The sequence below is a fragment of the Procambarus clarkii genome, chromosome 20 (genome assembly GCF_040958095.1).
Source record: "Procambarus clarkii isolate CNS0578487 chromosome 20, FALCON_Pclarkii_2.0, whole genome shotgun sequence".
NCBI lineage: Eukaryota > Metazoa > Arthropoda > Malacostraca > Decapoda > Cambaridae > Procambarus > Procambarus clarkii.
This window is the reverse complement of record NC_091169.1, coordinates 42,601,270-42,627,398: the sequence shown is the minus strand read 5'-3', so window position 1 is coordinate 42,627,398 and position 26,129 is coordinate 42,601,270. Positions and strand designations below refer to the sequence as shown.

The 26,129-nt window shown below is 38.4% G+C and overlaps 1 protein-coding gene across 1 annotated transcript in view; it reads left to right on the top strand.

The window, feature by feature from the left end:
• The window catches only part of LOC138366842 (golgin subfamily A member 6-like protein 4), an 84,596-nt gene extending 68,345 nt beyond the window's left edge, over positions 1–16,251 (top strand). The window contains exon 4 of the mRNA XM_069328129.1: positions 15,724–16,251. Within this exon, the coding sequence (XP_069184230.1) occupies positions 15,724–16,251 (528 nt within the window). The remainder of the gene's footprint in view (positions 1–15,723) is intronic.
• The last annotated feature ends 9,878 nt before the right edge of the window (positions 16,252–26,129 follow it).

Here is a 26,129-nt window from a genome sequence, read left to right as displayed (position 1 = left end):
GGGAGGGGGAGGGGGAGAGAGAGAGAGAGAGAGAGAGAGAGAGAGAGAGAGAGAGAGAGAGAGAGAGAGAGAGAGAGAGAGAGAGAGAGAGAGAGAGAGAGAGAGAGAGAGAGAGAGAATATATATATATATATATATATATATATATATATATATATATATATATATATATATATATATATATATATATATATATATATATATATATGTACGTATATACAAAATTCAAAAGTGGCCTATTTCCCAAAGGAAATCAGAAGCAGGAAAAGAACTTGCATTAGGAATTGCAAGATCTAAAGTCTGGTGAACCCTGTTAAAAAATGGACTGAAATATTCATCAGAGGACACATTAATTTAAAACTTGCAACAATTTTTTCCGGCGTAGGCAAAGTCAGCTTACATTTGTAGAGAAAATCTGGGGCATAGTCATAACTAAACTACATGATACTTCACCTGGGACAGACATTTGGAGAAGTAAAACAAATCAAATGCTCAGTAAAGAAGTTAACATCTCGGTAATGAAGTGTAACTTTTTAATTACCATGAAAAGCTACATGCTGAGTATAGCAAGCAAGGCAGTCAATAAACTTACAGCCCTATGCCAAATTTCGTACTTCCTTGGTAACAGGGTTTGTAAAACTTTGTATGAAGCACAAGTTATCTCCCAGCTTGAGTACATACTACATTCTTGGACGGCATGTGCTCCATTATGTATTCGTATATTGTGGACAAGGTAGAGCCGTGAGAGAGGACTCATCTCTGGCCATGATCTGGCTGAATGGTCAGTGTATCAATACCTACAACACCATAGAGATGTAGGCGGCCTTACTATTATAAATAAGATCAATATTCTAAAGATTCCCCCACTGGCCCAACTTTGTGGACAACCAGAAGTTGGTAACCACAACACAAGGCCCTCAGCCTCTATAACCATATGCTGGTTGTGCCATTCACTAGAACATCTCTCCATCAGCGATCATCTGTTCCTTGGCTGACTTGCATTCAGAACATGCTCTTTAACACAGTTGGCTCAAGTTACATTATGCACACAAAAATATTGTAACTTTATTTTAAATCTATTTTTATACATTAAGAAATATGTTCATTAAATAAAGTTACCTTCTAGGATCAGGCTTTAGATGAACTGATGTTGGATAACAGCTCTTAAGTTGCATTTTGTTTAGCAACATCAGACCATTCCTAATGAGCCCCAGTCTCAGTAAAAAAAAAATGAGAGCGAGAAAAAGAGAAAGACAGTGGGTAGAAGGAAAAGAGATAGAGAAAAATAAATATGGAGAGAGAGAAGACCCAATAAGTCAAGGAACACTCGATTAACCATTGCTGCCCTTACATGCACTGGTTCCTGCACCATTAATACCAACACAAAAAACTTTTCATACTCAACTATTAATACACCTCAAAAACACCCCATTATTTTCCAGGTTGCACTGCACGTACCCCGAATGAAGGGATTTACTAATTTTAAAATAGTTTCGGTATTATAACACAAAAAACTCATCAGGTGATGGCACGGTTCACGGTTCATAGCGTGACAACCCAGCAGTAGGATCTTAAGTGCTGCAAGAACATCTTGAAGTGCTCATGTAGATTTTGACGTTATTCGTCAGTTTGGATCAGGAGTATGAATAATGGGTGCATAAAAACTCGTTGCATCCGGCGGCAACAATACACATATCAGTGTGTATATATATATATATATATATATATATATATATATATATATATATATATATATATATATATATATATATATATATATATATGTCGTACCTAGTAGCCAGAACGCACTTCTCAGCCTACTATGCAAGGCCCGATTTGCCTAATAAGCCAAGTTTTCATAAATTAATATATTTTCTCTAATTTTTTTCTTATGAAATGATAAAGCTACCCATTTCATTATGTATGAGGTCAATTTTTTTTTATTGGAGGTAAAATTAACGTAGATATATAACCGAACCTAACCAACCCTACCTAACCTAACGTAACCTATCTTTATAGGTTAGGTTAGGTTAGGTAGCCGAAAAAGTTAGGTTAGGTTAGGTTAGGTTAGGTTAGGTAGGTTAGGTAGTCGAAAAACAATTAATTCATGAAAACTTGGCTTATTAGGCAAATCGGGCCTTGCATAGTAGGCTGAGAAGTGCGTTCTGGCTACTAGGTACGACATATATATATATATATATATATATATATATATATATATATATATATATATATATATATATATATATATATATATATATACATTAGTGGTGACCAATATACATTGGTCACCACTAATGTGAGCTATGCAACAAACGTTACAATTTATTCAAATAATCTAACCTTTGTAGATATAAATGTCATGTATAATATTTACCGTTGATACATTTAATGTAATTAGAGCTACTCTTTTTCACAATTTGCTAACTTGTATATTAAATTCGGAACTAGCATTAATTTCCCTAATTTGTGTATATATAAATAATTAGTCTAAATTGCTATGTTTATGATTCGTATATGCAATTATGTCTGAAAATTGTGAGTGACACCGGCAATATGCCATGAATTTTATCAATTCATGGCATAAAATTTATTTATAAAATTTAAAAATTTATTAAATTTATGAATCTCAAAATTTAATAATACAGCTTCATAGGCAGGAGATATATACATATATAGGCACGAGAGAGGTGAGGTACAACGACACATATATGAATGGGATTGGGTGGATATAAATAGGAGCTGGAGCATATATAATAAGGCCCTTACGTGGATAATAATATCATAAGATAGTGGATATTAACAAGATATTAGTGAGACAAATGTGTATCAATGATCCTCTACAAATCGCCCTTTAACTGATCAATCAAAAAATGGATCTAAATTATACAAACCACTGCTAATGTTCATATTACAGGATTTTGAAATCTGTATTAGAGCATATTTAAATATATAAAACGATATTAGACTGCTAATAATTATTTTGCCTTTCGAGTTCTTCTAATTCAAAATCTAGTACTTTTTGTAATTTAATTTATTCTGTAACGTTTGTCTTGTTATGCCTTTCTCGAATGATAAGTATACCTATTGTATTCCTTCCTTGTATACCTATTGTATCCTTCCTTGTATTACATCAGTCAACTCCTTAAAGTAGGGTGAACCAGTGTATGGAATCCCTCCCACTCTCTCAGGATTGAGAATTTACAAAACGTCATCGCTTCTTGCATGGTCGACGTTCGATCCCTAATGGTCCAAATGAGTGGGAACTGTTCTTTCACTCAGTCCTTATATCCCAGCCCTAATTAGCCTGCCTCATATCTTTTGCAAGTGTTGCATAGTCATACTGGCTTAGCGTTTTCCTATTATAACTCTACGGCCTCTCCAGAGACCAGGGGAAGGAGGGACGGCGGTATGTGGGGGGAGCGGGAGAGGTGGAAGATAAATCTTCACTTGTAACCTAACCCTCAAGGATGCTAAAGTGAGATAAAGTAACCCAAGACGATAGAAGTGTGCGAGACAGTGTGAGCTGAGTGAGGATAGTGTTAGAGAGGAAACATTTATAAGTGAAGTTAGTCTGTGAGGTGAATGAGTTTAGTTTTGTGAAATTAATTTAGTTTTGAGGTGAAGGAGACTATCCCTGTGTAGACAACGAAATGTCTAGTGAGCTGAGTGAGGTTACTCTGCTGAGAAGAATGAGGCTAGTTTCATGAGCTAGCCTCATTCACTCCGCCTAGTTTGTTACTCCTAACCGTTCGAGTACCAACGGTTAGCTTAGCTAGGAAGTATAAGGTAAGGAAAGGTTAGCTTACAAGATTTTCTAAAGTGGGGCGTCGCGTCAAATTTATCAGAAGTACTGGAGAGTTTTGGCTACTCTCTCCAGTAAATTAAACCATTTCTTACTTGTTCCAAGTCAATTGTGCTTGCTTAAAGGGACCAGTATTAGGCCTACTGGCTTATGTAAGGCCACTAGACCTTCTGGCCTTAAGAATCCCTTCTTAAATTAAAATATTGTTAAATATGAGCAAAGCACAATGCATGTAACATATAAGTGTTCTAAATGATTTTAAAATACAATTAAATTGACCTTAAGTTTGTGAATGTGCTTTAGAATTAATATCTTGAAGAATTTAGATCTTCAAGTCAACTTTAGAAATGAAATGGTTTATATTTCTACATAATAATTGAAGGAATCTATACACCTACATAAGGATTAAAGTAATCTACCAGTCTACTTAAGAATTGAAGTAATCAACCCGTCTACCTAAGAATTTTAAGAATATATACATGTATGCCTATACAAGAAACTCAAGAATCTTGAAGCCTATTTAAGAATTAAAAGGATATGTGCAAATATAAGAATTTAAGGGATCTCAAGACTATCTATAAATTTAAAGAATCAACAAGCCTACCTAATAATTAAATGGGTCTATGTCCTTATTTAAGAATTTAAAGAATATATATAATCTATATCCTTATTCAAAGTTTAAAGGATCTACTTCCTTATTTAAACTGTAAAGGATCATATCCTATTTTAAGAATTCAAAAATCTATATTTATATTTAAGAATTTAAAGATCTATATTATTATTTAGGAATTTAAAGAATCTATATCCTTATTTAAAGTTTGAAGGATCTATTTCCTTATTAAAGATTTAAAGTATCATATCCTCATTTAATAATTTACAGATCTATAATCTTAAGAACATAAGAACAAAGGTAACTGCAGAAGGCCTATTGGCCCATACGAGGCAGCTCCTATCTATAACCACCCAATCCCACTCATATACTTGTCCAACCCGCTAATCTTATTTAAGAATTTACAAATTATATTACTATTTACGATTTTAAAGAATGTATAAGCCTGCCAAAGAACAGCTACTGACGACCTTATTCATCCCAACTGCTATACATTTGTATGATTTTTCACGAGGACTCGATCCATCTCTTTTATTTGTTTTACTACAGCAACAGCCCGTTAGAAAATGCCCGCGGGTCCATTAACCTGAGATATATGTAGGTAATAGCAATACACAGCTCTCTAGACAGCGACTAGGGCACAGTCAGGGATCAACACTAGGGCACAGTCAGGGATCAACACTAGGGCACAGTCAGGGATCAACACTAGGGCACAGTCAGGGATCAACACTAGAGCACAGCCAGGGATCAACACTAGGGCACAGTCAGGGATCCACACTAGGACACTGTCAGGGATCAACACTAAGGCACAGTCAGGGACCAACACTAGGACACAGCCAGGGATCAACAGTAGGACACAGCCAGGTACCAACAGCAGGACACAGCCAGGGACTAACACCAGGACACAGCCAGGGACTAACACCAGGACACAGCCAGGGACCAACAGCAGGACACAGTCAGGGACCAACACCAGGGGGCACAGCCAGGGACCAACAGCAGGACACAATCAGGGACCAACACCAGGGGACACAGCCAGGGACCAACAGCAGGACACAGCCAGGGACCAACAGCAGGACACAGCCAGGGACCAACACCAGGACACAGCCAGGGACCAACACCAGGACACAGCCAGGGACCAACAGCAGGACACAGCCAGGGACCAACACCAGGACACAGCCAGGGACCAACACCAGGACACAGCCAGGGACCAACAGCAGGACACAGCCAGGGACCAACACCAGGGGGCACAGCCAGGGACCAACACCAGGGGGCACAGCCAGGGACCAACACCAGGACAAACCTGTGCCATTCACCGCTCATCTCCCCTTTATGGATCTACACGAAATTGATTATTTTAATTGCGAAATAAGACATATATGAACTATGTAATAAAGAAGGGGTAAAATAAAAAAATAAAAAAAATGTCGGGCAAGAAAAGAAAAAGAGCCGGATATAATTTTAATAATTAAAACTAACGAAACAAATACGAACATAAACCCAATAGGAAAATAGAGGGACATAATACACACTTTCGAATGTGTATTATGTTGCCAAGAATTGTGAATGGCCAAACTCACGATAACAAGGAAACTGAAGACCACTGTTTGAGAAAAATATGAGAAACGAATTGCTATCCACACTTCCGTGGAAATAAACATTCCATTCACCTGAATTGTCTGGCTCGCGAACCGCGGACCCCACGACCCCGTTCTAGTGCTACGGCCTCACGCGTGGTGTCCGCGGTTCAAGACCCATTCAGTCCATACAGTGAATGGAATGAGAAACGAAGCGTTGCCTGCAGGATGAGCTCAAGCAACACGTCTCGTTCACTCATAATACCCCGCCCAACATTACAGCCTCAGCGGAGGGCACAGGAGTACCCAACTTTAAAAAATAAAAGCAAACTTGTTGACAGACATGAATGATGACCGTAGCTAGTGGCCAGCAGCCCCCTCCTGGGTAAAGCTGGGATCATGTGGCACCCCTGCGCCTCTACAACCCGGGGTCCACCAACACGCTGCTGGGAATTTGAGGAAAGCTTACATAAATCCCATAAATGTCAAAAACATCGACAGAAAACGAAATAGAAAAAACTGCATTGGAGGTCCATTAGGAGAACGGGAACCATGCTAGGCGGCTTGTGTCTCCGGTGTGTACCTGGGGGAGGTTAACTCACTGGTGTGTACCTGGGGAGACAGGGAGGAGTGAACACTGATTTCTTAATGAAGAGACACCAACTGTTAAGAGTGGGCAGTGAAAACTACAGTGTGTGTGTGTGTGTGTGTGTGTGTGTGTGTGTGTGTGTGTGTGTGTGTGTGTGTGTGTGTGTGTGTGTGTGTGTGTGTGTGTGTGCTTGTTTTAGAAGATACTAAGCGAGAGAAAACACTGAGCAGAATCAGAAACATGTAAAGCCTGACAACCACGTGATGAAAGGAAATAAACAATTATATAAAACCGGAAAAAACTAAAGATGTAATGCAGCAGCAGAAGTAAACAAAGTGGAGAGGGATGGCAAACCGAAGACTTGGAAGTTGCAGAGTATGATGTGTAGCAAGTGGGAATATTGCGAGTAGGAGGATTATGCTGGTTGCTACGCTGGAAGGCAGGCGTCTGGGAGGATTATGCTGGTAGCTACGCTGGAAGGCAGGCGTCTGGGAGGATTATGCTGGTTGTTACGCTGGAAGGCAGGCTTCTGGGAGGATTATGCTGGTAGCTACGCTGGAAGGCAGGCGTCTGGGAGGATTATGCTGGTAGCTACGCTGGAAGGCAGGCGTCTGGGAGGATTATGCTGGTTGTTACGCTGGAAGGCAGGCGTCTGGGAGGATTATGCTGGTTGTTACGCTGGAAGGCAGGCGTCTGAGAGGATTATGCTGGTTGCTACGCTGGAAGGCAGGCGGCTGGGAGGATTATGCTGGTTGCTACGCTGGAAGGCAGGCTTCTGGGAGGGGCGTGTTTGTTGCTAAGCTGGAAGGCAGGTTGAACCTTATCTCAAACTTCACGATTTATCTTGAAGGAATATATTTCGTTGTATGATTCTTTAAACAATGGGGGATCCTTTGCCACTGTTTGCACGACCGGTCTTTAGGTTATAGGTTCGCATTTTTTAACGGCCTTTTAAACTTTGGATGAATTTAGCTTCCGTTATTCTCACTTTCACATCAGTTTACTCACTGCCCTAATATTGAAGACACAGTTACACAAATCTCGGTGCTACATCTGAGTGCCTTACTTCCAAACACCGTTCTCTTCTTCAGTGGTTGCTCAATTTGAACAGTCCCTTTTAACTTTACCGAATCACTAAATTTCTTCTTATTTATCTAAATACCTTAAGTATCTAAGCATATTCTCATTTTTTTCAAGTGTCTGTAAAATCCCATTCCTTAAGTATATTTTTAGGAGATACAGGATTACACGTTTTGGATACAAAATTGTATTAAATTTTATGCAAATGTTAGAAATGTGATCCTTTACTTGATGTGGGTTAGAGCTGGGATTATTGTTGTCTGCCGCATAATCGCTCGAGAAGTCGAGATCACACAGCAACTCTTGGGGTTGTATAAATGGTTTGGGATATATTCTGGGATCGCAGCCACGCTAAACGTGTTCCACTTCAGTGGAGAACATAAAATATTGACTTTTGTAAATTTTCTATTAAGGAAAAGGTGAACTTTTAGAGGATTTTAGAGATAACCATGTATCTATTTTTCTTATATGCCTTTAATTCTGATTTGTGCTGGTCCAACTTACATCTATTAAGTAAAATGTGTGTCTGTCAGAGGTTGTACGCCAGACCTTAAGACTAGCCTCACTAAATTGTTAACAGTAATTGCTCTTGAGTACGCGCCCAGAATGAGCAGGACGGCGTTATTCATTAGTAAAGACTGTCATGTGACCTGGTATGAAAGCGACCCCTACGGTGAATCTTGCTATGGCATTCTGGCTCGTCTGTTGTTTGTTTTCCTTACTATAACAATAACCTTTACGCACTGATCAAGGCAAATTAAAAAAAATGAATAATTATATTTACCCTGTTGACCAGACCATACACTAGAAAGTGAAGGGACGACGACGTTTCGGTCTGTCCTGGACCATTCTCAAGTCGATTGATCCAGGACCATTCTTACGTTCATTCTTATGTTCACTGGACCATTCCCAATTCGAATGGCCCAGGACGGACCGAAACGTCGTCGTCCCTTCACTTTCTAGTGTGTGGTCTGGTCAACATACTTCAGCCACGTTATTGTGGCTCATCGCCTGAATACATTTACCCTTTAAACCTAATAAACTTTAATGAAGCATCAAGACGTCCCTCCCTTACCTCCGACGAAACACATGAAGAGGGTAACCCATCCTATTAAACTGATAGAACTTATATCAACTATTTGCTCAATCGTACACAAATGGACTGTTGGGCCCAAACAAAACAAAAAATCAAGTTTTGCATTATTTTGTAAACGCTACAAAAATAAGGAAAACCAAACAAAAATTCATTAATACAAAACAAACTATGTTGGGGATCAACAGTCCATTTGTGTACGTTTGAGCAAATAGTTGCCACGAGTACTATCATTTTAGGAGGATGGGATGGCCGAGGGCAACGTGAATAGTATATGGGACACTGATGAACACAAGAACAAGAATATGGGACAGTGATGAACATAAGAACAACAATATGGGACACAGATGAACATAAGAACAACAATATGGGACACTGATGAACACAAGAACAACAATATAGGACTCTGATGAACATAGGAACAATATGGGACCCTGATGAACATAAGAACAACAATATGGGACACTGATGAACATAGGAACAATATGGGACACTGATGAACATAAGAACAACAATATAGGACTCTGATGAACAAAAGAACAATATGGGACACTGATGAACAAAAGAACAATATGGGACACTGATGAACAAAAGAACAATATGGGACACTGATGAACAAAAGAACAATATGGGACACTGATGAACATAAGAACAACATTCGAAAGCTTAAGAAGGATGCCATTAGCATTTTGTAGTTACCTACTCAGTGATGATTCCGAGGATCAATGTCCCTACGGCCCGATCTCTGACCACGCCTCCTGGCTGGTGGCATTGATTATGAATCACAGCCGGGTTGATCAGGTAAAACTTGAGGCAACACTACAGCATGCAGGTACCTCCCAAAGTCTCTATTTTGACAAAAATCGCTAAAAAGAAGAATTGAACTTGGTAAAACTGTAAAAGAGAGATATGATACAAGTATACAAGATTCTCAGAGGGACTGCAGACAAAATATTGATGAGTTGCTCCATATTGAAAACGAAATGGATGACAACATTTTAAGATAAAATGCAATAGAAACTGAGAGGGTTGCGACTTATTGCAACAAAAAACAATAAGAAGTGAAGTAGAAGAAGTGAACAGCCGGAGCTCAGGAGCTGACGCTCTACCTTGCAAATTTGCACAGTCAACCAAGCCAAAACAACTAGATGATAATATTAACTCAACACTCACGTGCTACCATTGTCAACACAGACAATTGTTATGAATGATAACATAGGCCTATATCCATGTAAAAACAATTAGTAATGAATGAAAAGTCGTAATTTGCACTCATTATTGTTTAATTCTTGGCTCGGTAAACCGTGCTCACTTCTCTAGCTAAATGGTAACGCTTACTTTAATAATGGAGGGGAATTATTTGTAGTGCGTACTGGCCGGGGGGGGGTGATGAGGACGAGGGGGCAGTGGGGGAGGGAGAGGCGGAGGCTTTGGTGGAGGAAGAGACAGAAGGAGACATTGAGAAGCAGAGAGGGGCAGACAGAGGAAAGGAGAGCTGAATGGGGGATTGAACTGAGACAGGGAGGAACAAACTAAATCCTTGGATAGAGTAGACATGTATGACTCATGGTTGAGGTGTGGGAGAGGTAGGAGATAATAAACGAGATGGGAGAACAAATGTGAAAGAGACGCAGGATGGATAAATGGGCAAAAGGAGAAGAAAGGGTGAACAATAGTGGAAGGTGAGTGCGGTTGCTAGAACAAGAGAGAGAGAGAGAGAGAGAGAGAGAGAGAGAGAGAGAGAGAGAGAGAGAGAGAGAGAGAGAGAGAGAGAGAGAGAGAGAGAGAAAGAGAAAGAGAAAGAGAGAGAGAGAGAGAGAGAGAGAGAGAGAGAGAGAGAGAGAGAGAGAGAGAGAGAGAGAGAGAAAGAAAAAGAGAAAGAGAAAGAGAAAGAGAAGAGAGAGAGAGAGAAAGAGAAAGAGAAAGAGAAAGAGAGAGAGAGAGAGAGAGAGAGAGAGAGAGAGAGAGAGAGAGAGAGAGAGAGAGAGAGAGAGAGAAAGAGAGAGAAAGAGAAAGAGAAAGAGAAAGAGAGAGAGAGAGAGAGAGAGAGAGAGAGAGAGAGAGAGAGAGAGAGAGAGAGAGAGAGAGAGAGAGAGAGAAAGAAAGAGAGAGAGAGAGAGAGAGAGAGAGAGAGAGAGAGAGAGAGAGAGAGAGAGAGAGAGAGAGAGAGAGAGAGAGAGAGAGAGAGAGAGAGAGAGAGAGAGAGAGACGCGGGGACGATAATGAAGAGAATTCCAGACAAGATAATTACTACGGAGCATTGCCTAGCCTGCACAAGCAGTCCAAGCAGAACCGATAAATTAACGAGGCAGAGGCAGGGAAGAGGGCGGCCCTCGGTAACAGCCGAGCCCTGGATTGGTGCGTGTATAAAGGTAGACAACACGCAGCATCCCTTACCCGGGACCAGGCAATTAGAGCGGGGCAGGTGGCGAAGACCGGCTATACCTGTGTTCAGGACGGGAGTGCTTTGTAGTAATGGTAGCAGTAGGGACTGTACCATGGAGTGGTGGTGGTGGGGGTTGTAGGAGCAGAAGGAGCAGGAGCAGGATGGCGTTATTAAGAAGGGACTGATGGCCTTATAAAGGAGAGACAGTAAGAGGCCAAGTCCTTACCCCAAATGAATTTCTTAAGACATATTACCGAAGGGTCACATTCTGATGTTATACATTATCCCCTGGACATGTATTACGATAAGAGCCAAGTTCTGATCTTCCCAGTAATCCCCTAGACATGTATTATCATAAGCATTAATTTTTTACCTTACCTGCAATCCCTTGAAAGGTATTACCATAATTATCAAGATAAGACCTTACCTATTATCCCCTACACATGTATTGCAATAGGGGTGCCAAGTTCAGACCTCACCTGTAATCCCGAGGACATGAATTATCATAGCTGTCAAGTTCAGACCTTACCTGTAATCCCATTAGACTTGTATTATCATAACGGCCAAGTCTTGGCCTCATTTAAATAACCTGGAAATCAAAGAGCAGCCACAAGTCGTGAGGATCTACAGACGTTAAGACATAGGAGTTTATCAACTCTTAAAACATATGTTAAGAACCATTACATAAATAAAGCAGAACAAGTAGGATAATGTGTACTTACATGAGATGAATGCCTCACGTGAGCTGTTGCATATTTCATAAAGAAATTGAAGAACAATGAATTACCTGAAATACATATGAAAAACATTTAAATATTTACTTCTATTTACCAATTTGCTAAAAACAAATTGTCATAGCTTTTAATAAGTGAGAAAGTAGTTTTTACTAATACCATTTTTATTAAAGGAAATAATTTTTAATAATATTACACCAATAAATTTATATATTATAACCAAAATGATCTGGAAGAAATACTATATAGTTTAACGGTCACGTCAAAATACATTCAAGAAAAGTTTTGTTATATATTTATGCTTAATTATTTGAAAAAATCTTAACTTGCAGTTATGATTATATTTGCTCGAAATTTGGCCATATCTCCTTCGATCGAAAGTGCGATACTACACACACACACACACACACAATATATATAAATATATATATATATATATATATATATATATATATATATATATATATATATATATATATATATATATATATATATATATATAATGTGTGTGTCTAAACACTATCACCATTGACAATATCAACATCTTGTTTAATTCAAATATTTACTTTTCAATTAAAAATACATGACGTTTCGAATACTCATTAGTATTGAGCATCAAATCTAAAAAAATAATGAAATTAAAATTTCCAGTTAAAAATAACATTCTGAAAACATGATTATATCCATAAAAAACAAGTGACAGTAATTAAGAAAAAAAGAAAACTACCAAAATCAACTTACGTAATGATCAAAATAAGAGATTATAATCGTTAACAGTGACAAAAAGGACTAAATAAAAATCGCAATTAAGATTCTAAATTTTCAAAGATACTATGCAAGACCAACTTAAATCATTCATTATCGAATTACCCATGTCGCACATTATAAAAAAACACAAATATTATACAATAATAGACACTCAAATGATATATTCAGTATCACAATTCACCATAATTATAAGGCCCATTCTATTTAAAAAGGAGCACTAAAAACACAAATCAAGGGGAACTAAACAATGAAATAAATAATGACGCGCAAATGAAACATACGCGAAACAAAAACTTGATGAAATTTTTCATAGTATACAAATAGACAGCTGACACATTGTTGTTTAACACGGGTCGCAGATCCCTTTTATTTGGTTTATATATTTTTTAAATTTAAATTGTTTAGTTTCTTTTATATATTTTTTATTGTTTAGTTTCCCCTTGATTTGTGTTTTTGCTGCTTCTTTTTGAAGTAGAATGGGCTTTATAATTATGTTTAATTGTGATACTGAACATAACAACTGGGTGTGTATTATATATATATATATATATATATATATATATATATATATATATATATATATATATATATATATATATATATATATATATATATATATTTATATATATATATATTTATATATATACACACACATATTTAAGGGGTACCACCTCTGGTGCAATTGTAAGGACTCATAGCCTCAGAGAAGGGAATAAAGAGCTTTCTGACAAAACTTGCCGTTTGACTAAGTATGTATGAGTATTTGTTTTTCCTGCCACCAGTTTATATATATATATATATATATATATATATATATATGTGTGTGTGTGTGTGTGTGTGTGTGTGTGTGTGTGTGTGTGTGTGTGTGTGTGTGTGTGTGTGTGTGTGTGTATGTGTGTGTGTGTGTGTGTGTGTGTGTGGCCCCACTAAAATGAAGTGATTTGATAAAATAGCTATGCCCAAGATTACAAAGTGCCGCTTTGGGATTCAAATGAATTCGGCAATCACCTCCTTAGTGCGGTCACTGATGGTCGAGTGGATTAAGGCACCGTGACATCAGTTACAATGTGCTCCTGGAGGTCCGGGTTCGAGTCACTTTGGGGTGTCACTTGGAGTTTTCATTTATATATATATATATATATATATATATATATATATATATATATATATATATATATATATATATATATATATATATATATATATATATATATATATAGAAACAGGAAAACCGACTTAACCTTTTCGATAACTTTACGTATCAATTGTCAAAGTCAAAATGCTCTTGTAAAGTGACCGAAAACGCTCCGTAAATTTTCCTATTTCAATGTGGTTTATTTGCATTTAATGATATATATATAACATATAATATATGTATATATATATATATATATATATATATATATATATATATTGGGATTTATGGTAAATCGATCAAACACTAACTAGTCATGAAATTCGCTGTGTGGACACATACCAGAACATGTCATGTTCTCATGCATTTACATGCGGATAAAATGCAGAAAACTCATAAAACTTCTTGACGTTTTGTACACGAAAATGCAGATCCTGAAGATCGATCATGCTAAAGAGACATTAAGAAAGTTGTAGACAAGTACACATCTTTATGTTATTAATTTGGTACAAATTTATTTATTACCATAATAACACAAACGTAATTTTAATTACCATCAATTAGGAGTTAAATTCCACAGCTTAAAATCATAGTGAATAATATTTTTTAAACGACAATCTATACGATTGTGAATGTAAATTAAATTTTGAGCTGAAGCACCAAATCGGTAGAAGATTGCATTTGTAAATTAAGTTTGGCTCTGATAAGGACTTTCACAGATCTAGCGTACACGACACAACACAAATCCGTTAGATAAATGAAACATCACAGAGCTAAACATTATCTCCAAACAAAATTTTCTCCAGATTGGATGTTGCAACTTTACATTACTTTCAGCACTTGATGCTTCCTCCATTAAATGTTCTCAATCGTTAATCACTATTGAAACTTGGTCTACACACTTTTTATGGGTTTACGACCAGACAATCAGAATTTTAACACTTTATGCACACAACATATAGACATGCCATTCGTGTAACGTAGGGGCATCACAAGATCGTGAGCCTTGTAGCGAAATTTATAATTAAAAAAAAAGTGCTTAGCTTCAAGCTATTTCCAGATCCCCCCCCCCCCCCGAAAAAAAAAAATCACAAATGTAGATCCATTGGGAGTAAAGCAATAATTGGTCCATTGAATTGTGGTACTTGGTCAAAGCTTAAAGTTCCCTGCTAAGGAGTTCTGAAAGCGATGTTGTCCAGAGGCATAGTTTGACATCGTAGGGTGGTGGAGAGGAGACGACACTTTGGACGTAACTTGTCGTTTAAGTGAAGGTTCAGTTATTAGTAGTACGTCGTTTGAGGCACGAAACTTTTCCTCCTAGTTGCACAACCTCTGGTTCAAATAATGGGCACTCTTGATGGTAGTTGCAAAACATTTGGATCAAATAATGGGCAATCTTGATGGTAGTTGCAAAACATTTGGATCAAATAATGGGCACTCTTGATGGTAGTTGCAAAACATTTGGATCAAATAATGGGCACTCTTGATGATAGTTGCATAACATTTGGATCAAATAATGGGCACTCTTGATGATAGTTGCATAACATTTGGATCAAATAATGGGCACTCTTGATGATAGTTGCATAACATTTGGATCAAATAATGGGCACTCTTGATGATAGTTGCATAACATTTGGATCAAATAATGGGCACTCTTGATGTTAGTTGCACAACATTTGGATCAAATAAAGGGCACTCTTGATGGTAGTTGCATAACATTTGGATCAAATAACACGGATTTTTTATGCGTGAGAAACACTGTTGTTCAGTCTACAAAGCACGTGTGTTGGGGACACAAAGAACGAAGAATTTTAATGTTAAAACAAATATTCTTTTAAAGGTTTCTCAATCTTAATTCCAGTGAATCTTCTGTTCAGACATTACTTTTTGTAACTATGTGAAACGTACATATATTGACATAACGGACATTATATAGTAGAATTTTGTAGGAGGTGAAACTTGTGATCCAGGATGTGAAGCGTGTGATCCAGGTGAAACTTGTGATCCAGGAGAAGCATGTGATCCAGGAGAAGCGTGTGATCCAGGTGAAACTTGTGATCCAGGAGAAGCGTGTGATCCAGAAGGTGAAGCGTGTGATCCAGGAGAAGCGTGTAATCCATGAGGTGGAGCGTGTGATCCAGGAGGTGGAGCTTGTGATCCAGGAGGTAGAGCGTGTGATCCAGGTGAAACTTGTGATCCAGGTGAAGCGTGTGATCCAGGAGGAGAAGCGTGTGATCCAGGAGGTGGAGCGTGTGATCCAGGAGGAGAAGCGTGTGATCCAGGAGGTGGAGCTTGTGATCCAGGAGGTGGAGCGTGTGATCCAGGTGAAACTTGTGATCCAGGAGAAGCGTGTGATCCAGGAGGAGAAGCGTGTGATCCATGAGGTGGAGCGTGTGATCCAGGAGAAGCGTGTGATCCAGGAGGTGGAGCGTGTGATCCAGGAGGTGGAGCGTGTGATCCAGGAGGTGGAGCTTTGATCCAGGAGGTGGAGCGTGTGATCCAGGTGAAACTTGTGATCCAGGTGAAGCGTGTGATCCAGGAGGAGAAGCGTGTGATCCATGAGGTGGAGCGTGTGATCCATGAGGTGGAGCGTGTGATCCAGGAAATAGTGTTTCTGATATTGAGGGTAAAAATTTATGGAGCTAGAAGTAGATTTGTGATGCATGGCTGGTGTGGGTCGGGAGTCTAATAGGAAAATGCAGTTTATGAACTCGGTATTTAATGAGCTGGTAATATCGGTGTGAAGAAGTCTGTCGGGCAAAATTATGAGGTATAGTAACTAAAGGCGCTGTTCGCATTTCTTAACAAGCTGGTTGTTTAATACAATGTATAATTCGAGTAATTTAAGTTATTTAGATGAGGTTTATTTAGTGATCTTAATAAAAAGATTATTTTAATATCATCAATATGTTTGTAATATTAAAGAGTGGAATGAAGAGATAAAAATATTTTATTGTTGTGCAACGTTTGTAGATGAGAAATAATATAGAGTATAGTGAAGATGTAAACATGCGACAGCTTAGGCTCTTCAGCGAGGATTTTAAGTTCTCAAACAAGATTTAGGACGGTGAGAGAACATAAGTTAATGAACAAAATGAGCTCAACTATTAGACAGATTACTGCACGAGGACTTAGGATGCTAGGCCGGGATTTTAGGTGCTAGAAGAGCTCAGTGATGCGAGATACGGTGACGAGTGAGGCTAGGCACGTGATTACCCACTAGAGCAGAAGAACTGGATTACCACTAAGGCACAGCTTCCGAAGATTTATGAAAGTGGTTCAGTTTGCTAAGTTGATTCCCAGAATATTACGACCATTAGCGTGGAGATTGTGATGTTGGGGGCATATACTGTGATGTTGTAGGACAAGCTTGTGATGCTATGAGTTATTATGAAGGTGAAGATGGGTCGAGTTTGTCATTCCGGAGGCGGCAGATGTTGGGGTTGGAGTTTATAATTATATATATATATATATATATATATATGTGTGTGTGTGTGTGTGTGTGTGTGTGTGTGTGTGTGTGTGTGTGTGTGTGTGTGTGTGTGTGTGTGTGTGTGTGTGTATGTAGGGGGGGGGGGGCTTGTATCGAGATCTCCCAAAGTCAGCCTACTGACCCGTCCCTGGATGCAACTACACAACAGCGGCCTAACTCTCTGGTACCAATTTACTGCAGGTGAATTGGTACCAGATGAAAGGAAATTGGTTCCAATTGACCTGGTACCAATTTCCTTTGGTACCAGAGGCATCAGGTGAAACGAAACGTGCCCAGTCATTTCTGTTCAGCCCTAAAATTGAACCCGGGATCCTCGATTGAGAGTCGAGAACAAAGTCATCTGTACTTCGAGTCTGTAAGTGGAGTTGTGACGAAATACGTTAACTATATTATCAGGAGCCGAGGGTGGTGTGTGGAGCTGGATGTATTAAGGTGGAGCGGTTTGTATGATCTGAGAGCTTGTCATATTGATGGTGGACGCGTCTATGATGATAGGAGCGAAGTAAACTATTCTCGGAAGGAAAGCAATTGCACAAAACCGGAGTTTTAAATATAGAGTGTGGATTGTCCTGTGGCTCTTAAGGGGCAAGAGTCTGCAATGATAGGGAGTGAACTGATGGTATTTTAGCAGAAGCATTTAGTGTTAGGGAGAAATCTTGTAATGCTGAGAACTAGAGTCAAGATGCTGGGAGAGGAGCAACCAAAGCTGTGGATGGCGCTGTTGTTGAGAAGAGATTGTCAGGCTGTAAGATATCGTGCTGAAGAGAGCTTGTGATGCTAGAAATTTATTGTACCGAGAACTCGCAGTGTTGAAAATATATTATGCTGGAGGCAAGGCTTGTAGTGTTGCAAATATATTACGTTGGGAGCAAGTCTTGCAATGGTGGAAACATATATCGTGCTGCGGCCAAGACTTATAATATTTGAAATATATCGCTCTAAGGGCTGCGCCATCAATGTTAGGGAAAAGACCTGGATCTTACTGGCCAATGCTTGAGCTTCTGCAGGTGAGAAGTGATATGGGCGATGGTTAGTGCTTGAGGAGATGGGGAGAGTAATGCTGAGTAAGATCAGTGATTTTGGAGATGGGGAGGTTATCTTGAGGGTATGTTTTCGCCTACACCGGGGATCGAACCCGGAACCTCAGGACTACGAATCCGAAGTACTGTCCACTTAGCTGCCAGGCGCGCTAAGAAGATTGACAATGTAGAATTCTGTAGGTGGCTGGTATCAGAGGGTCGTTGTCATTATGCTCGTCATGACTTATCTATACCAGCATCAAAATCACCAATTTGTCTGTATTTTAAACTTATGAATTGTGCCTGAGAATACAGTGAAATATTGCTTTAATTATTAAGAATTATTGACGCGGTGAGTATGATGATATCCTGTTGCATCAGTACACAAATTGTATGACGAGATTTTTTTTTGCGTGGCTAATTGTAGACGAATAGGGATCAGTCGTCAGCCCTAAACAACAGTAACCTTAATTAGAGTTAACTTTTAAGTTTCCACATTTGGTTTGTGTTTGGATAGTTACAGTTTTGAAAATCAGGAAACATACAGGTAATATCCCTTAGAGTCTTGGATTTGGGACTACAAATCCCGAGCGCTGTCCACTTAGCTATCAGGCCTCTACAGCTGTCCACTCAGCTGTCAGGAGGAGAGTAATACTAAGTAATATTAACAGTGGGGTCAGTGGTTGTGGAGATGGTGAGAGTAATATTAACAGTGGGGTCAGTGCTTGTGGGTGATGGTGAGAGTAATATTAACAGTGGGGTCAGTGCTTGTGGTGATGGGGAGAGTAATAATGCCAGGGTTACATAAAACCCTGGAGATGGTGCTAGAGGTGATCCTTGTCATGCTGGAACGGTGTCTTGAAATACTTGAGGCCTACGAAACAGCAGACGGATTTTATGATGCCAGAGATGAGGCTTATAGTGCTACGAAACAAGGCTTGTAATGCTAATGAAGGAGTTTGGAATACTTCAGGAGGAACTTGCACTATTTGTGGGTGGTGTTTGTGATGATAAAGTTTGGGCAAGCATTTCTGAAAGATTATTACGGTTACATATTTACAACAGCGTATTAGATAAAATACAGATGTTAATAGGTAATTTAGGATAGCTTAATATAAAGTTTCATTCATATGTTATAGTCCTTAATCAGGAATATAGGATTTAATTGGAAGGCTTTGTTTTCTGACAATTACATCTCTTAATTGGCATAAAATTTGGCAAAATATTTCTGATATTATTTGGGCATTATTTTGGGGGACGGAGAAGTGCTGTGTGCATGCGCGCGCGTGAGTGCGTGCATGTGTGTGTGTATTCACCTGGATGTGTTTGTGGGGGTTGAGCTTTAGCTGTTTGGTCCCGCCTCTCAACCGTTAATCTACTGGTTTACAGATTCCTGAGCTTCTCGAGCTTTATCATATCTACATTTGAAACTGTGTATGGAGTCAGCCTCCACCACATCACTTCCTAGTGCATTCCATTTACTAACTACTCTGACTCTACTCACATCTATTCTACTGTGTGTGTGTGTGTGTGTGTGTGTGTGTGTGTGTGTGTGTGTGTGTGTGTGTGTGTGTGTGTGTGTGTGTGTGTGTTTACTAGTTGTGTTTTTATGGGGGTTGAGCTTTGCTCTTTCGGCCCGCCTCTCAACTGTCAATCAACTGTTTACTAACTACTTTTTTTTTTTTTTTTTTGCTGTGTGTGTGTGTGTGCGTGTGTGCGTGTGCGCGCGCGCGCGCGCGCGCGTGTGTGTGTGTGTGTGTGTGTGTGTGTGTGTGTGTGTGTGTGTGTGTGTGTGTGTGTGTGTGTGTGTGTGTGTGTTTACTAGTTGTGTTTTTGCGGGGGTTGAGCTTTGCTCTTTCGGCCCGCCTCTCAACTGTCAATCAACTGTTTACTAACTACTATTTTTTTTTCCCACACCACACACACACACACCCCAGGAAGCAGCCCGTGACAGCTGACTAACTCCCAGGTATCTATTTACTGCTAGGTAACAGGGGCACTTAGGGTGAAAGAAACTTTGCCCATTTGTTTCTGCCTCGTGCGGGAATCGAACCCGCGCCACAGAATTACGAGTCCTGCGCGCTATCCACCAGGCTACGAGGCCCCATGGGGGGAGGGTGTGTGTGTGTGTGTGTGTGTGTGTGTGTGTGTGTGTGTGTGTGTGTGTGTGTGTGTGTGTGTGTGTGTGTGTGTGTGTGTGTGTGCGCGCGCGCGTTCTGGCAACAATTTATATTTCATTGATGCCTTAATTATTTATCATCTGCCTAAGGAATACAGAATTCATAACATTTCACAAGTTCACGAGAAGTTGGAAATACTCAGTAAACTGCTAACAAAAATTAATTTTTGTATGTGTTGTTTAACTAAATTTGTTCTAGGTTTTGTAGCGCCTTTATTAATGAAGGTGTTCAGTAGGGAAACAATGAGGGCCGGTGTGACGGCAGCCCATCGTCAGACTAGTGCTTCACAATGTTTAAGTCAATGGAAATAAATAAAATCTAAACAATTCAATATCTGACCATGTTGACCAGACCACACACTAGAAGTTGAAGGGACGACGACGTTTCGGTCCGTCCTGGACCATTCTCAAGTCGATTGTGAGAAAAATCGATTGTCTCAAGTCGAGACAATCGACTTGAGAATGGTCCAGGACGGACCAAAACGTCGTCGTCCCTTCAACTTCTAGTGTGTGGTCTGGTGAACATACTTCAGCCACGTTATTGTGACTCATCGCCTGAATATCTGACCATGTTCGAAGCTTTAACTCGACACGAGCTTCGTTCATTTTCAGCCTGTACTGTAAACAATCCGAACGTCAGCAAAACACCTTACCTAACCTTACCTAGACTTAGCTATGCATAAACTCACAATATATAGGAAAGTTAATTTATATTTTATAAAAAATCTTTTGTTAATATTGGGAATGAAAGTTTTACCGTCAGTTGGTTTTCTTCTGTATAAATCCAATACTGACTTATCAAGTTCGTTGTTGGGCTTAAAGCCTATTAACTTCTGGGGAGTATTTAAGGCTACCACAAGTGCTTAATGACCAACCAGCAAATACTTTTGTTCTGAACATTGTCCACAACTAAAGTTAGCTCTCAGTGTATATACACCAGAAAGTTTGGTTACACCTCTCAGTGTGTGTGTGTTCATGTATATGCATGTATGTATGTATGTATGTATGTATGTATGTATGTATGTATGTATATGTATATGTATGTATATGTATATGTATATATGTATGTGTATATATATATATATATATATATATATATATATATATATATATATATATATATATATATATATATATATATATATATCAGCAAAATACATTAGTTGAGCCTAATGGCACAAGGCTACACCTGTCTCATCATTATAGCCGTGATACGCTCAACTGATTGCAGAACGGAATATAACATCGTGGATGCCGATTTCTATTTCCTTCAGTTTCCGGACTTTTATATAAACGAAAAGTAAAAAAGTTTTTAAAATAATTATTTCACATTTTGATGAAAACTAAACATTGTTTTCAACAAGAAGTTCAATACAGGATTGGAACCTTGAGGCTAATACGTCTAGGTTTAGAACTTAACGCCTTGTCACTGGGGCTTGTTGTCCAGTACTGGCACACTAGCCCATCCTATTAAAAGGAAAGTAATTATATCAACTATTTGGTCAAACGGACTAATATGTACTGTTGGACCCACAAAAGTTCACTTTTTGTATTATTCAATTAGCTGAAATGGCATTCTAGAAAACCTGAAATGTAACTAAAGACCCCAAACTAAACTGTCCAAACAATCCTAAGTCTAATACACGCTATTTTAGACCTCATATAATTCGCATGTTCTATACTTTAAGTAGGTTTTTAGCATTTTTTTTCGGAATTTTATCAAATTAAAAGCAGCAAACGTGAACGTTTACGGGTCTAAAAACACAAAACTTATGTGTCGACCAAATAGTACTACCAGTTTAGTACGGCGGGATGGTTACACACAGGCTTGAACCCTAATGCCTGGTACACACAGGCTTGAACCCAAATGCCTGGTACACACAGGCTTGAACCCAAATGCCTGGTACACACAGGCTTGAACCCTTATGCTTAGTACAGTATATCCAAAACTGAAACCTAATGCCTAGTACATCAACCCGTTCTTCTGAATAGTACATCGCATTTTGACTTATAATTTTCCGTTTTATGTTCATGGGTCCTATGTAGGTTATGTTTGAGCTTAGTACAACAGTTTGATGACAGCGTTCAGGAGAACGGGGAGGGTACACACAGGATTGACACCAAATGCCTGGTACATACAGCCATAATACCTAATTCTTAGTACATACAAGCTTAGTCCCTAATGCCTGGTAGATACAGGCCTGGAACTTTATTCATAACACACTTGTAAATTCATATCATGGGTCATTATTCATCTTCTAGCTCCATTAAAATTAACATCAAGATAACAAGCTTTGAATAAAATAAATAAAAATCTAAATAAAAATCTTGACTACTGTGAACCATTTGACTAGACCCACCAACACCACTCGTTCACAGTTCCCGCTGTGAACAATCACGTGTTGTATAACGTATATTGGATGCACGTATCTGAGGAAAAAAGAACTGTTCAAAATGTTAATTTTAGATCATTGTCTTGCATGACGGATTTATAAAAATGTTTGATGGTTCTGGTGGAAGTTTTTTATCATTTGTCGAGGTTTGGCACGCTACAGAGGCCGAGGATTTGATCTGATAACCTCACGAGAAGTTTATATAAAGGTGTAATTTACTTAAGATTACGTGAGGCCACTAACACTCTAGTGGCCTCGACGAGGACAGGAAGCCGGCGGCTTGTCAAATGTTCTAATATAGCTTGATATGCAAAAGAGCAAAACGTTACACATCTCTGGTAAAATCTACTCATCCCATGGCTCAAATAACTGTTAAAATGGTTACAGGAAGTATACCAATCACGAATATCCGAGTCACATAAATACATTAATCGTTAAGATGCATTTTAGCCCAAACTTTGTTGGGGAATATATTACTTCGAAACAAGCACTAACAAGCAGTTAGTTAAGATATGTCAATTTTCTAGCTTCTGAAAATTACTACTTTAGTAATTCTTTGATTATTCTCATATCATAATAATAATAATTTTGAAATTTGCAATGCATTCTCTTGCAAACTTTAAAATATATTTGGAAAATACACTTTAGCTGAAGACCGGCAACAGAGATTATATCAGTTTTTCTTAGTATGCCTCTCATGAATTTATTCTACCAGGTAACAAGTCTGAATTTTAAAAATATATGTATATTGTAAATATTGCAAGGAAATAATAGCTAATAACCAATAACCTCGATGCACGGTTGATTCTTGCAACAAAACCATCAACATTTGACATGGAATGTTTTCATCGTGATTAAGTGTAGGCAGGCAGCATCCCAGCTTTAGAATTATAATGTTCTTAATACCAGAGAGTCTCTTGAAGATGGCATCTCTAAGGTGCCATCATGAAGATGCCATCTGATGATGCTATCTCTTAGGTGTCATCTCTAAGATGCCATTTTGAATATGTCATTTCTAAGATAGGATCTCTCAGATGCCATCTACCTCTGGATCAGTGCCTTATGATTCTAAAGGGGCACAAGTGGCAATTCATGAGCAATACATCAGGCAAAAGGGAATTATTATAATGATATGATCAGCTGTTTGAATACTCACACAAGAGAATATATATATATATATATATATATATATATATATATATATATATATATATATATATATATATATATATATATATATATATATACACACACACACACACACAACACACAACGTAACCACAGCGTCACAACGTAAATACATTAACGTGGTGGTTAGGTTGAGTGTTGTGGAGGGAGAGAGAGACTCTGTGTGGAAGGCTTCAAGACAGCTGAGCAAGACACAGACAGGTCGTCCATACAGCAGACACATCATCATCCTCAGCAAGCCAGCGTCAGTGACAAGTCAGAGAAGGTTGAATCAGAACAAAAACATTTTAGTTGCAGGAGACAAGAAAAGGATCATGACAGACATGTAATTTTCATTTCGTTGCATGTTATTATTGCGTGCGTTTGATACCTTCTAATTCGGGATCGATGTAGGCGACGGCCGGCTCTGAAATTCCCAAAGTTAGTCTTAATGCCTCGATAATAACAGTGAAAATCTAATCTTAGAACAGAATTATAATAATGTCATGTACACTGTGAGTTATTTCTAGTTTGTAATACACCTTTTAAACGTAACATTGAAAATACATCACACGAGCGGAGAAAACTGGATATATGTTTTGAAGACAACTACAAATATATATATATATATATATATATATATATATATATATATATATATATATATATATATATATATATATATATATATATATATATATATATATATATATATATATAATCTCAGGAGGAACTACAGACTTAGTCTTAATCTAAACTTATCTTCACATATTTTCTTATCTTTGTATTTTCGCTCAGGTGAAATACACTTTTGCTGCAGGTGTGAACATTACACACGAACAATGACCTAGTACACTGTTGTTGATGCAGGTGTGTACAGTGCTCACACGGTGACCTAGTACATTATTGCTGGAGACAAGTACCGTCCTCACTCAAGGTGACGAAGTACACTGTAGGTATGAACAGTGCTCACTATCACTGAACTGATATCACTGCCACTCTGCACAATGACAGAGATTTCACTCTTAAGAGTAAACCTGACCATCAATAAATCATCCATATATACAATTTAAAATATAAATAAATGCTTCATAACAAACAGAATATCAAAATAAAACAAAGAACTAAATATTACAAAAACAAAATGAATGCAAATATGCATAATGATGAATATGAATATGCAAATGAATATGGTATGAAAAGCTTCAGGAAAATTTAGAGTAACCAACTTTCGGTATTCAGAATAGTCTTGAACTGAAACAAGCTGTGGCTAATATGATAATTTAATTGGACCTAACCTCGGGAAGACTCCGACTTCACGTATAAAAAGGCAAATGATATCGTCCAATAGCCTACACGGCAACTCCCTAATGAGATTCCAGAGAGATGTAAAATGTCAAATATATATAAACTTGGGCCAACGTATTTTAAGATGAGCAAAGTTTCGTAAGGCATCACAAACACACACACACACACACACAGACACACACACACACACACACACACACACACACACACTACTATCCACGTTAACGGGGTACACTGCACGGGAACAAGACGGTTCAGGCTACAGAAGGATAGGTTTTACGGACTGATCTCATCTCTGGAACTTAACATCCATGGGAACAGGGCGGCACCAGCTATAAGAATTATTTTGATGGATGGATCGCATTTCGGGAATTTAAGAATCACTGGAGTAAAGCTGACGTCAGCAAGAGAAGGCATTTTTTATGGATTTAGTGCATCTTGGGAATTTTACAGCTAAGAGGGAAGGAGAGATTCGGTGTATAAAAAGGTCGAGGAAGGCGAAAATCAATGCGGCATTTACTGCACTGAATAAATTATTGGTAGGGATTCTTCTGTCGGTTCCTTCACAAGCTTTTTCTCGTTCTCGTTTCTCTCCTTTGTCAGTCTATCCGTTGGTCTGCTTCTCGGTCTCACGGACGGTTTGCACATCTACTAATCTATCAGTTCATCTATTTTCCTCTCAAACAGTCTGCACAACTGTAAACTAATTTTTTAATTGAACAATCTTCACATCTATTTGCTTGTTACTCTATCAACTGATCTATCAACCTGTTTTCACACATATCCTTTCTTACAT